The following is a 12,310-nucleotide window of genomic DNA, read 5'->3' as shown; positions in this document are numbered from 1 at the left end:
TCATATGAATATTATATTCCAACTAAGAATTTAAAAAAAAAAAAAAAAACTATTAACACTTTTTCTTGATTTCTTACTTCAGCTTCACCAAAGCCCAATATTTCCTTCCTATATGAACCAGAGATCCAATACTCCGCTCAACCATTTGAAGCCCAACATCATATTGGACGTCTGTTCAGCTCTCTTTCAACTTGCGCTCTGGTTATAAACCAAACGGCCCATACTCACCTTTTTGCTGCTGCGGCCCAATTATTCACGAAGCCCTGTCCCGCCCAAAATTATCGTTAATAGAGGTCTCGAGTTCCACCCTCCACATCCCCTCCTGTATATTACAGACCTTGTAGGGCACATTCAGGATTTTGAAAGTGAGGCCTTCAGTTTTTAAGACAATGCCCGCGCTGTCAACTGCGAATGATCGGCCAGTAATTTATCAAGAACTGCGTTTGGAAGGGAATATGTAGCTTTTCACTAGAGACTAGAGAGTATAATGGGACAAATTCAAAGGCAAAAGTTCCTTTCTTTTTTACAAGTATAAAAGTTCCTAACTTTAATAAATTCAATGGCCTACTCGGCGGCCACTCCACCACCAGGGACCAGACAATAATCTGTAGCCAAGTTTGGTCCCTGCGGAAGAGAATCGAGAGACTCATCAGTCTCATCCATGGCTAATAAAAGTAAGAAGATAAAATGGTACTCTAGATACTTGTTTGGTCTGCATACAGCATGATTGCATCCAACGAATTTGATCTCTCTCTCTCTCATGTAAAAAGTCGGTGAAAGTTTCACATCAATGGTGGGTATCATACAGAAACCAACAAGGGCATCAACAAAGGAGCAGATATAAAAGGCAAAGGGACCAAAGAAGCAAGCAAAGACAAAAAAAAAATGGAGAAAAGAAAGTTAGGCTACAGACTGTAAAGAGGAGGAAAAAAGAATCTGTACAGAGCCTAGGTCCCCCGCCAGCATAGAAACTCATGAATAGCAAACAGATGACAGGGAATCAATAAGCTCAACTTTAGTCTTGTTGTTGAATATCAGACTAGCTCGGCTGCACATTGGACCTTTGATCAATCTACTCTGAACATGCAAGGCAATTCACTCATCCCATAAAAAAAATTCTCAACAGTAGTGAATCAACTATGACAACCAAACAGAGAAGGAATTGATGAGGAACTGATTGCCTGGGGTTAGGGAGAATATTGTCCCGTCTCCACCGGTCTGGTCAGTTATGGCTTAATACAATCCCAACCTGGACGATGCATGGTTTAATCCAAGATCCACACCATTATAAATGAAGACAACTAAACATTTGAATTTGGTTCAAGAGGAAAAAAACACAAGGTTTCAGCCAGAAAATCAAAGCATGCCATCTTACAGTTTCAATCACTGTAAGAAACAGAATTTATCGCATCCCTACAAATATGAGGAGGTTGAATGCATAATTTCCATTATAAAATATATACTTAGATGCAGTTAAGCAGCAGAGAGTTCAGCACAACAGCTTAAATTCCGACGACTAACTACAAAATTACAAAAACATTGGTTGATTACCATAGGGTCTAGTTTGAAACAGAAATCTTATTGATAACTTCACTGAAAATCCACTAAATCTACTACCTTCTTCAGGGGAAAGCTACACGCATAACAGATCCAAGAATCTATTGGGATATAATAGAAATCTGAGAAGCTCCACCTGTTTCTGCATCTTCTCCATTTACTTAATACAAGAAACCGGAAAAACAAGTTGCCAACTGAAGGTATGGCAGATGCGGAAACTGGTTTAGCTCACAGCATGCAATCAGTTCTTGCAGGCAACCGCCTGTAAAAATTGAGTGGCACTGATGGAAGCTTATGACGAAACCTTGGGTGCCTCAAAACATAAAACCCAGCAAGGAGTGCCACAACCTGGAAGGGCGTAATATATAGAACAATAGCAGCAATCAAACAGAAAATCACAAAGAGTGCTGTGGCCCTCGGGTCTCGCCAGCTCAGCAAAGACTGCAGCCTCTCCCCTTGTGTAGCCAAATCACCAACCACAGTCTGAATCCTCCCAGCAATACTTCTCAATCGATCATATCGCATCTTAACAATATCAGCAGGCCGGGTAGTTGGAAAGGTATCAAATTCTTCATCTAATTCATCAGGATGTGCAGACTCCGCATGGGAGAGGCGAGTGTCCATGTGAGGAGGGTGCCTTGGCCTCCATCTGTAATACCAAACTCCAATCAGGAAAAGGTAAAGGAAAATTGTCGGTAGGATAAGCTCTGGGTACAGGACCAGTATGATAAATAAGATGTGAATCAATACTGTTGTGATTGGATTTTTCCAATTGCAAATCTGATCGAACCATTTTCCTACAGCAATAATACCACCCAAAACGTTCATGATTCTGAAGAAATTAGCTTTGCTTCTTCTCATGCTCCAGATATGAGAACCAACATCCAGCATATACTCAACCACCTCTTTTCTTAACGGTGGCTCCGCCCTGCTCAGCCTCACTGACACAATCTGAGTGGCCTGGTGCCTTAAGTTGTCAAGTTGGCTGACAGTTAGCGGGTGAATATAGTGCATCTTTGGCAGCAAAGGCATTGAGTACATGTGCATCATGTTGAGTAATGAAGAGCAAGTAAACCTCACTGCTAAATGAATTTCGCCCATCTTCTTCACCCCATTTGGGTGGAGAACTAGAAGCGGATATGAGTGGGTGTAAACTCGATCTGTTTCCAGGGTTGAAAGACGAATTCTTACCTTCCCAATCCTCGAATCTCTTGCTCCTCCAGCCTTATCACCTCCTTGTAGATGACAATTATCAAAAACCCCAATCGTGACGACAGTACAAGGATCAAAAACTTCCCATGTATATTGCTCATTCCACTTGGGTGTGAAGCTATCAATTATTGTTCTTGTTCGAACCCACTTCTGCCCATATTTGGCCACAGAATAAGCATCCGTTGTTCCCCGACCATCTTTTGTCTTCATAGGCATCAAACCCTGAGCATTAAGAATACCCAATTCTAGAACACCTATACTGTGTTTCCATAACACTTTTGCTGTGGGCCGAAGATCACTGCTGTAATGTGTAGATTCATCCAGAACATGATAACCACCTTCCAAACAAATTCGCAAGTGGATCCTGCTGGCGAACTTATGTTCCTTTTTTTTTTCACCTTCCAGAACAACATGTTTCTCAAGATTAAACCACCTGCTATTCACAGGCTTATGATCCAATCTCTTGTCAACATACTGCAAAGGAATCAAACACTTCCCAAGAACTTCATCTTTGTTAGGTGCCACACTATCTTCAACGCTCAAAATCAAGGGCTCCTCAAATGGTTCTGCTGCTACAAACATCAAATCTTCATTCCACATGGGATTGATACTCCTGCTTTGAGAACTTTTAGTTCTCAAAGCCTGATTTCCCAAGGCAGCCTTCACAAAAACGTCTGGATACCGACCCTTATCACTTGGCTGCAGGTCCTGAGCTTCAATGACATTAACCCTCAAATACCACAGTTTGGGAGAGAGATACACCTTTGATCGAATATTTGCCAAACCATCAGTTCCGCTAACAGTTGCAGCGTCTGAATGCCATGCTTCTGGAAATGCCTCATCAGCCTGCGTGCCCATCCAGACAGCCAACATCAGCTCTCCTTTAGACTTATCCCCCTTCTTGTCGTCCAATCTATACCACTGAGGTGCCAGTGGACTATCAGGAGGCACCCGCTTCGGAATCTCATTCAGGTCAAAAAAAACCCGACCAACAATGTCATCCTTCACAACATCCTTGTCCTTCACAGAAACCTCAAGCGTGGAGGCTTGAATCCGATCTTTGGAGAATGCAAAAACTTGGTTCCATTCAGGATTTGTTTTCTTCTCAAAATGTCGAGTGGTACCCTTATAGTTTCCCAGCTTAACTTCAACATAGGGATCAACACTACCTGTCACATCTTTTCCCGGCAAGTCCTTAGCCTTTACAACTCTGACATAGAGGTACTGCATCTGCTCAACGAGGTCATATGTGCTGGTGAGCTTGTCGCCTGTGATCCTTCCACCTCCTAGATGAGGTTTGGTCTCCTTCAACAGAAAATCTTCTTGTGGAGGCCTCTGCATCTTTCTGGGTTCAAAAGGACTGACACCCAAATGCTTGAAGTTGAATGGTTCCTTGTTACAGAATAAGGAGACTCTGTTTGAATTCAAGAGGTCCCAGAAAATCAGAGATATTAATTCAAATAGCCGTTACTTCAGCTTAAACTGGGTTATCTAAATTCTGGGGAAACAGAAAATCAGTAAAATAAATCCTAAAGCAATCAAAATACAACACCACCTAACATTTTAATGAGAGAGAAACAGACTGGAAAACTAAATATAAGTAAATAGTACTCATTAATGACTGACGGGTTACATATGAGAGATAAATAAAGAAGGAGAAGAAAAAAATTCCTCAAAACTCAAATGTCACGGATCTCTACTCAAGAATGAGCTAACAAACTTATTTCAGAGAAAACGAGTAGATCTGATGCATAAAAAAGTACAACGCTAAAGGGAAAAGAGTAGAACCAGCAAACTCTGGTAAAAACTTATCCGACTCACAAAAGTCTAAAAGAGCACACGAGGAAACTCCATTGTTTGGATGTCGAGAAAATGCTGGGACGTGCGTGAAAAAAAGCCTCAACCGCGTACGAGTTTTAACTGCTTTCTGACCTTAAATTTTCGATTTGGAACCGATACGCTGGCTTAATTAATGCTTTTCATTCAAATAACACAGCATTATAGAAACAAGGTGTTGTTAATTTTTTTCTCCTTTTCTAACTACTTTAAAAGCCTTCAAACACAGAGCAATGGCTGCTCTGTTGAGTCGAGCACTCGCGATTTCCCAAATTGTGCCAATGTTTACCTTCGATTTTCCAAGCAACCAAACAGAAGTTATGAAAATAAATAAAAAAAAAGAGTAAAAAACTGAAACATGATCATCAAGAGTTGTGAAGGCAAATTAGATAAAGAAAAATCACAACCTCTACTTAAAACATCAAAATAGAAACATACAGCACCAAAACAGAGGCAGTTGAGACGAAATACCTTCGAAAGATGGATAGTTTACTTCAAAGAAACCCTAGCTCCATTTTACACAGCAGAACAACTATCACACAAAGACTAGATTTCTCTTTCGTTTATATCAACAACGAAGATAAATGCTGAGGAATTTCAAGAGATATACAGACAAACTGAGCAGAGAAAGAAGAGAATGGCGCAGCAATGTGGCTGTGGTGGGAGTATCTTTGCTTTTCCCTGCTTTTGCTTTTGGAGGGAGGGTCTGGTTAGGATCTGATGAATCTGCGAGAATACACTTTCACTCTGTTGTTTTCTTTCTCTCTCTTTTACTCTTGTCGACGTCGTTTGTCCCAGAGCGTGGGACCATGGTGGAATCGTGCGAATGACCACGGTCGGTCCCCTCGCACGTGCCCTGACCGCTTTCGTAGTGATGGAGAAGGTAAACTCTCTTTAACCCTGCATCCGCGAACTCAGGCCTTGTGTCACTTCCTTTCGACATGTGGCTTTGGATACCTTTCCTTTATTAGGTGTTTTTTTTTTGGTGAATGACATATAAATAAAAAAAAAATCCTTTCACATAATAGATACGTTTTATGGTTTAAGAATTAATGATGACGGTCCAAGAGAAACCCGTGACTCATAACGGGTATTTGTTATTGTATTTGTGCTTTAATTTATGATATGGTTGGTCTAGTTAAACGTGGTGTCTATCTATTTATTTGTTGGGTCTAACATAACACAGTTCATAAAAGTATGGGAGAGAGTTAATACTAATATCACAATCAAATAGACATCATCAAACCGAGTAATATATAAGAAAAGGTCTAACTTCTCTCACATATGTATTTTAATCAAAGAGGATGAATGATTAGATTCTATCAAATTTAATATATCCACAGCTAGCCCCGTAATTCAATAAAGAATCAATAATGAATAATGCTTTTGTGGATGAATTCCAACTGAGTGGTCCTAATCATTAAAATCCACATTAAGTTGATTAATAATTGAATCTTGAGAGGGTAGGGACCTAGGTTATATTAAACTTATTTTTTATAGGCCATCAAGTATATTGTGTTTGTGTCTCCTACAAATATAACCCCAACGAAATGATTTTTTTTCCTGTAGATAGATGTTGAAAGTTCAAAAGCGGAAGAAAGCGAGTTTAAGAATTGTTTTAGAGAGTTGTTAATCGCTGACATATAGATAAGGTGGTGTTGTATTTGAATTTCAAAAAGAATTTTACGTTAATCTCAAAAAGGTGATCAGTGACATTCTATTCTATTTAATTTGATAGTCAGTTTTTGTTTATGTTTACTTAAAAATTGTTCATGAATAATATCATTTTAAGTAAATGTGTTATTGTAAATAGTCCTTAAAAAAAATTCAAGGGTAATGTCTCCGGGCTCATAAGAATTTTTTTTTCCAAATAGATCAATACGATATTATTTTAGAATTAATTCATCCCACTATTAACTTCTTGTTTCGTTCCTATTAAGAACCAATGATGACAAAGGTTGTCAAAATCAGGATCTTAGATAAGATCGATGGAAGACATGCAAAATCGAATCGTAAGATTTTATAAAATTTAAAAAATAAATATAAAATAATATAATACTTATTTCTAACTAAATAATTAATATTATATAATATACTATAGTTTATAGGTAATAAAAAAATTCAAAAATGTGATTATTATTTATTTATAGACATTTTAATATTTCACAAAATTATAATTTTTTAAGACATTCAGAGAACTACGAAAAGCAAGCACAATAATTGTGCACAATTATATCATGTTAGTATATTAGAATCAATTTTTCAACAAAAACTAGGATTAGAAACATAAGCACATGATTAGTAAACCACAACCCATAAGCCTATCACTCCATAAGTTTATTAAGGTTAAGATCGGTAAAATCGGATAAGCTCGTAAGGCAAGATCAATAGATCTTATTAATTTTAGGATTTTACATTGATTCAAATCGTTTTAGTTACCTAAGATCTTAAGATCGTACGATTAAAATAGAGATTTTGACAACCATGATGATGACTGCTAAGGCAACAAACTTGTTGGACTACGAAAATAACATAAAATCTTTCAAGTAATTAAGTGGGAGCAACCAGTCAAAGTGAATGACACTAACTCCAAATGAATGCCACGCGGCAAACAACGAGGTAGTTAGTTACATGAACGGCGAGCCAAAGAAACGAAACTGCCGTACATGACAAAAGATGGACGTCTCTTTCATGCGGAAGCCCGGGGCCTGCTGTAATAAAATTACAGCAGGCCCCACTGTAATAAGCTTTTTTAACATTAAAAATTTTTATTTTTATTTTTAAAAATCATAAATATGTAGTGTTCATCGTAACGAACACAACGATATATTTTTTGTTAGAAACAAAAATCAAATTCAACATGAAAAAGGCACGACAATTCTACACCATCGGATATAAACTCAAAATATTCAATGTTTTGATCCCGATGAATTTGATTTTTGTTTCAAATAAAAAATATATCGTTGGATTCGTTATGAAAAATACTACATATTTATGATTTTTAAAAATAAAAATAAAATTTTTTATTACCTTAAAAATACATTACAGCGGGACCTGCTGTATTTTTATTACAGCAGGCCCCGGGCTTCCCTTTCATGCGCAGATACGCCGCAGGTTTCGTGGCGTTTTGGCTTCCTATCCAATCAGCTCATATGGTCCGAAGGTGGCAGAATTGTCCAAACATGTTCTTAAAAATCTTGATATAGTATTATTTATTAACGTAGGTTTTAATAACCTGTACGGCGTCTGATTTGCCAATGGTAGCCAAAACGGATGTGGTATTGGTGGGTGTCCCCGTTAGGTGGTGATGAGTGTTGAACAAGAAAGAAACCATTTTAAATTTATTAAATTTATTATCAGTTCGTTTTGTTCTTATTCCTGATTGGGCTGGATCTGGACTGATCATGGCCCGAACAGCCCAGGCCGGTCGGCCTGCTTTTTAGAGGGCCTGGATACATGTTACCCATGAGCCCGGATGGGCTTGGGCATGTCAATTGGGGCCTAATATAGGCCAAAGCCTAGCCCGAGTTTGATCAGGTCTACAAGCAAACACTAAATTTTCTTGGCAATTGAATAAAAATGCGTGTGCAATGAGTCGAAGTGTGCGTGCAAATATGACTCCCTTGAATGTGCCGGATATTCAAGCCATACAACATCAAAAATATTCTCTCTTATCCTAGTCAATTTTGACTTGTCACAAGTCCTAGCTTGCAGGGACCATCTGAAGCAACTTCTTTGCTTGATGTGGGAAGAAGGTGATAAATAAATATGCACCTGCAAGTTTGATTTAGTTAAAAAAGAATCTCAAAGAGTTGCAGTAGATAATCATGGGAGTTTTGGTGAAGGACGTACAGATAAGTCCAGTTCCGAGAACGGCTGAGATCTTGCCTTGCACCGTTACCAAACCAGCTTTGCCAGCGTTTTGTAACTCGGTAGAGCCTACTGAATCAAATGTTCCTGCAAAGTAGAAATTCTCACCTTTGTTTTACTTCTCATTCAGTAGAAACTTGGATTAGTCATTACTGCATTAGGGTCGAAATTAGAGTTTAACCTGGCTTTATGGCTTGAAGCGCTTTTGTAATACATGCTATGTTTTGAAAACCAGCATTTTCTAGCTTGTCAGCTGCTGCAGTAGACCTTGAAAATGAAAAAAGGTTGGTTCTAAAAATACCGAACTAAGCTTGTTCCTCCCTCTGTAATTTCTTCTTCCATTTCCATTTCCACATCTTGCAAAGTCAAGGTTTGAACGGGTGTTATCAGGCATTGAATTTGTTCTTCGATTGTTCGAGTGTGACAGTGATGATGCTTAACTAACAACAGCACGATAGTAGCCACTGAAATTTGGGAGGAGCAATGAATTGCTGCCACGTCGAAGTGGCAAATGGATATATTTCTTCCTTATTCTAGAAGAACTTTTAAACAAAAAAAATTGGTTCGTTTCGAAATATCGCAATTTGGTGACGAGCATAGAATAATAAATCAGCGAAAAATTCAAATTGATTTTTCCTAGAAAACATTTTTTTAGCACCCGATACAAGTGGATGGAGCCACAATCTCTATAGTGTCAAGTTTGATGGTACTAGGTTAGGTTTGGGGGTACTGAGCGAGTAACAATTGGACTCAGCGTTCTAAATTTCACATCATATATCAAGAGGGATTGGACTCAGTGTTCTAAATTTCACATCGTATGTCAAGAGGGGTGGGGTGAAGTGCAAAGTATAATAAATCAAACCTAGGCACTTTCTGGGCCGAAGGATCGTGGAGAACAAATCCTTGTCAACTAGCATGAAGTGATCCAGCAGACAATTTCTACTAGGTCCAAGGAGGTTCAGGCTGTTACATTTTCAACATCAAAAGAGTTCATGCTTTTGTGTGCTATAGGATACTACCTTCATAAAGTGAAGATTGTTAAAAACAAATAGATTAGCACAACTGAAAAGGCAAAATAAACAGAGGATTATCAAACTAGTCTGATTTAGTAGTTCGGTCTCGCAAGTCCCTTGCCATTTTCACAGTACCTGCACTTCCAAGGATTTATAGCTTAGCCATGAATTTTAAGCCACTGTTCCAACAAGTTAAATCAACACAATAGGAGCAGATTTATCTCAAACTGAGACATAACCTTCACAAAACTGAGAAACCAGATTTTATTCAGATCCATTCAGGCTCCAGGCAGTTTGAAGCGAGAAAGAAAAACAATACAAAGAGTATGACGACATCTCCATACAAAGAAACATACAGAGAGTTTGGGAAAACTCCGGTGTCTTCCCTTATTACAGCAGCAACAATTTATGAATCTGCCATGGATCTTTTCTTGGTGGTGTAAGCATATAATTCCCTGCTGCTATCATCATTTTGGAATATCTTTTGACCACCGCAATCAATAATTGTGGAAAGCAATGCAAAAGATGCTCCAGCACAAACAGCTATCGGGATGCTCCTGGCTGCAAAGAAGATCAGTACATTAACCACTGTCATTGAAATGGCACCAATATAATTGAATATTATAGACAAAGGATGAAAGGAGATTAATAATCAGGACCCTTGTCAAGCTCCTAAACCTAAAGACTGAGTTCCTCTCCAAAAATTAGAGAGAACTGTCAATATCACTCCAAACTGGAAATTAGTACAAACTGAACATGGTCATATAAAATAAAATTTCAAAACTCCATTCTCACGAAGCCATACCAAACACAATCCACTTCCAAGATATGTAATGACAGAAACTTTCACAAAATAGAAAAACTTGCATCAAAATGAATGAAATCCACACCTGTATAACCGTGAACAGTAGCACCAGCAACCAAGCCACCAACAGCTCCATTGACCAAGTCTTTCTTCATCCTGTAATGCTCCAACAGCTGCTCAACACCAATGTAAACTCCTCCAACGGCTGCAAATCTCACCCCATAATTTCCCATCACCTTCAAAGTCCTTATCAGACCAGGAAGTGCAACACTTCTCTCAACACGAGGTACATTATACCAGGTAGCAATAACAGTCCCCCAAATAGTTCCAGCAGCCAAACCCATAGTAGCCCCTTTGAATGTTTTAGTTAGTGATGTATCGTCATTATCCCACTTCATATGCTCTGTTGGGTCCATGGTCTCCCTCTACAAGGTACTGATCTGAGAAGTGCACAAATAAAAAATTCCAGCAGTCAAAATTCACTTGGCCTCTGCGAAAATAAGTAACAACCGAAGTTGCATTGATTTACTGGCATTCCACAAATTCTTCAGTAACCTTAATTGCCAGGTTGAAAAAAAACAATTATCATACACTTCTTTTTTGGTTACGTAAGCGGGGTGGGGGACTCGGACTTGGGTACCACCAAACGGAGTACATGCCTTAACCACCTCGGCTTAGGGGTTGTTAGCCAATTATCATACACCTTGTCGCAAGTACCTCACACTGACATCAACACACAATTTAACTGTTCTTTCAGACACAACTAAGAAAATGCGAATTATTCGGATAGTAGGGTTTACTCTTGCTTTTCCTTGCATTGTAGCAAAAATCAAGCAAAGTGTGCATATGACAGCAATCAAACAAAGCAAACAAAACAAGCTATAGATAAAATTCCAAATGCTAAGTAACTGTTTCTTCAATGTTTCGAACACAAAATTATTTCACAGCACATATATTATAAAGGATTTCCACCTTTTTCCACCTCCGTTTCGAAAGAACAAAATTGCACCCGAAGGTAAATACAAAATTGAATTTTTTTCCATACAAACGCAGCATAAAATACGACCGATCGAATAGTGAAAATCTTCGTTTCATGAACAAGCAACGTTTATTAGGTATTCAATGTTTCGAACGCAAAATTGTTTCACTGCACATAGTATAAAGGATTTCCACTTTTTTCCACCTCCGTTTCAAAAGAACTAAATTGTGTACAAAATTGAATTTTCCCATATAAACGCAGCATAAAAGACAAACGATCTAATAGTGAAAAATCTTATTCTTAGGAGCAAGCAATGTTTATTAGCTATTGCAATCCTAGATAGGCCTGCAAATGATTCATCCAAAGTACGAGTCGACCAATAGAGATAGATCTACAAGAATGTATAATCGAGAGAGAACGAAAGATCATTACCGATGCTCCTTGTGATCTGATTCGACGATATGTGTAGAAGACGAGTAAGCCACCCTCCTGTATCAGTCTTTCAGAGAGGTCCTCTGCTGCCCAGCGCCCGCTAGCACTAGCTGTAGGGTGGCAAAAAAAAAGAGATTCTGATGAGCACGTACGTGTTTACAAATATTTATACGTACAAACCCTAATTTGAATTGTATTTCGAATATACTTAATTCGTCATCCTCGGATTAACTTAAATTCAGACTAAATTCGGATTAATTGAAATTCAAATAAGTAAATAAAATAATAACCTAATCATGTTTAAAAGAGAAGGAAATCAAATAATATTTTTGTATTTGAATCCGGATCTGATTTTAAACCAGACAAAATTTGTGTGTTTAGACTCCTATTATTTCAAACATATAACTTATGTGCGAACTTGGTTTAATCCAAATCAAAAAAATTTGATCATCCGGATCGGACAGAGTTTTACTATCCCAACTAACAGTGCCTTTCTGAGGGAAACATGCTTACCGTATTGCCCTCTCTCTTTTATATCTTTATCCTCTTACCCCGTTGACGTAACCGGCCCACTAGGCCCAAAAAAGGTTACGCCTCTAGTCTCTA

The 12,310-nt window shown here is 38.3% G+C and overlaps 2 protein-coding genes across 2 annotated transcripts; both read right to left on the bottom strand.

Annotated features, from left to right (window-relative positions):
* Window positions 1–1,426: 1,426 nt before the first annotated feature.
* Window positions 1,427–5,330, bottom strand: LOC120012156 (FT-interacting protein 3). The gene is made up of 2 exons (XM_038863453.1): window positions 5,077–5,330; window positions 1,427–4,181 (listed from the first exon to the last, which is right to left on the bottom strand). Exon 2 carries the CDS (start codon window positions 4,108–4,110, stop codon window positions 1,786–1,788), a length of 2,325 nt encoding a protein of 774 aa, XP_038719381.1. The 5' UTR covers window positions 4,111–4,181; window positions 5,077–5,330; the 3' UTR covers window positions 1,427–1,785.
* A 4,350-nt stretch (window positions 5,331–9,680) lies between these two features.
* On the bottom strand, window positions 9,681–11,863 carry LOC120012261 (outer envelope pore protein 16-3, chloroplastic/mitochondrial-like). Its single transcript, XM_038863600.1, has 3 exons — window positions 11,705–11,863; window positions 10,379–10,733; window positions 9,681–10,049 (listed from the first exon to the last, which is right to left on the bottom strand). Exons 2-3 carry the CDS (start codon window positions 10,707–10,709, stop codon window positions 9,895–9,897), a joined length of 486 nt encoding a protein of 161 aa, XP_038719528.1. The 5' UTR covers window positions 10,710–10,733; window positions 11,705–11,863; the 3' UTR covers window positions 9,681–9,894.
* Window positions 11,864–12,310: the final 447 nt, after the last annotated feature.

The sequence above is a fragment of the Tripterygium wilfordii genome, chromosome 13 (assembly GCF_013401445.1).
Source record: "Tripterygium wilfordii isolate XIE 37 chromosome 13, ASM1340144v1, whole genome shotgun sequence".
Lineage (NCBI taxonomy): Eukaryota > Viridiplantae > Streptophyta > Magnoliopsida > Celastrales > Celastraceae > Tripterygium > Tripterygium wilfordii.
Note: the sequence above shows the minus strand (reverse complement) of the source record. Positions and strands in the feature narration are given on the sequence as shown.

Coding starts and splice junctions, on each gene's coding strand:
- LOC120012156 (XM_038863453.1), bottom strand. CDS start 4,110: ATGCAGAGGCCTCCACAAGAAGATTTTCTGTTGAAGGAGACCAAACCT.
- LOC120012261 (XM_038863600.1), bottom strand. CDS start 10,709: ATGGACCCAACAGAGCATATGAAGTGGGATAATGACGATACATCACTA. Junction 10,050..10,378: donor TACTGTTCACGGTTATACAG/GTGTGGATTTCA, acceptor TCTTCTTTGCAG/CCAGGAGCATCCCGATAGCT.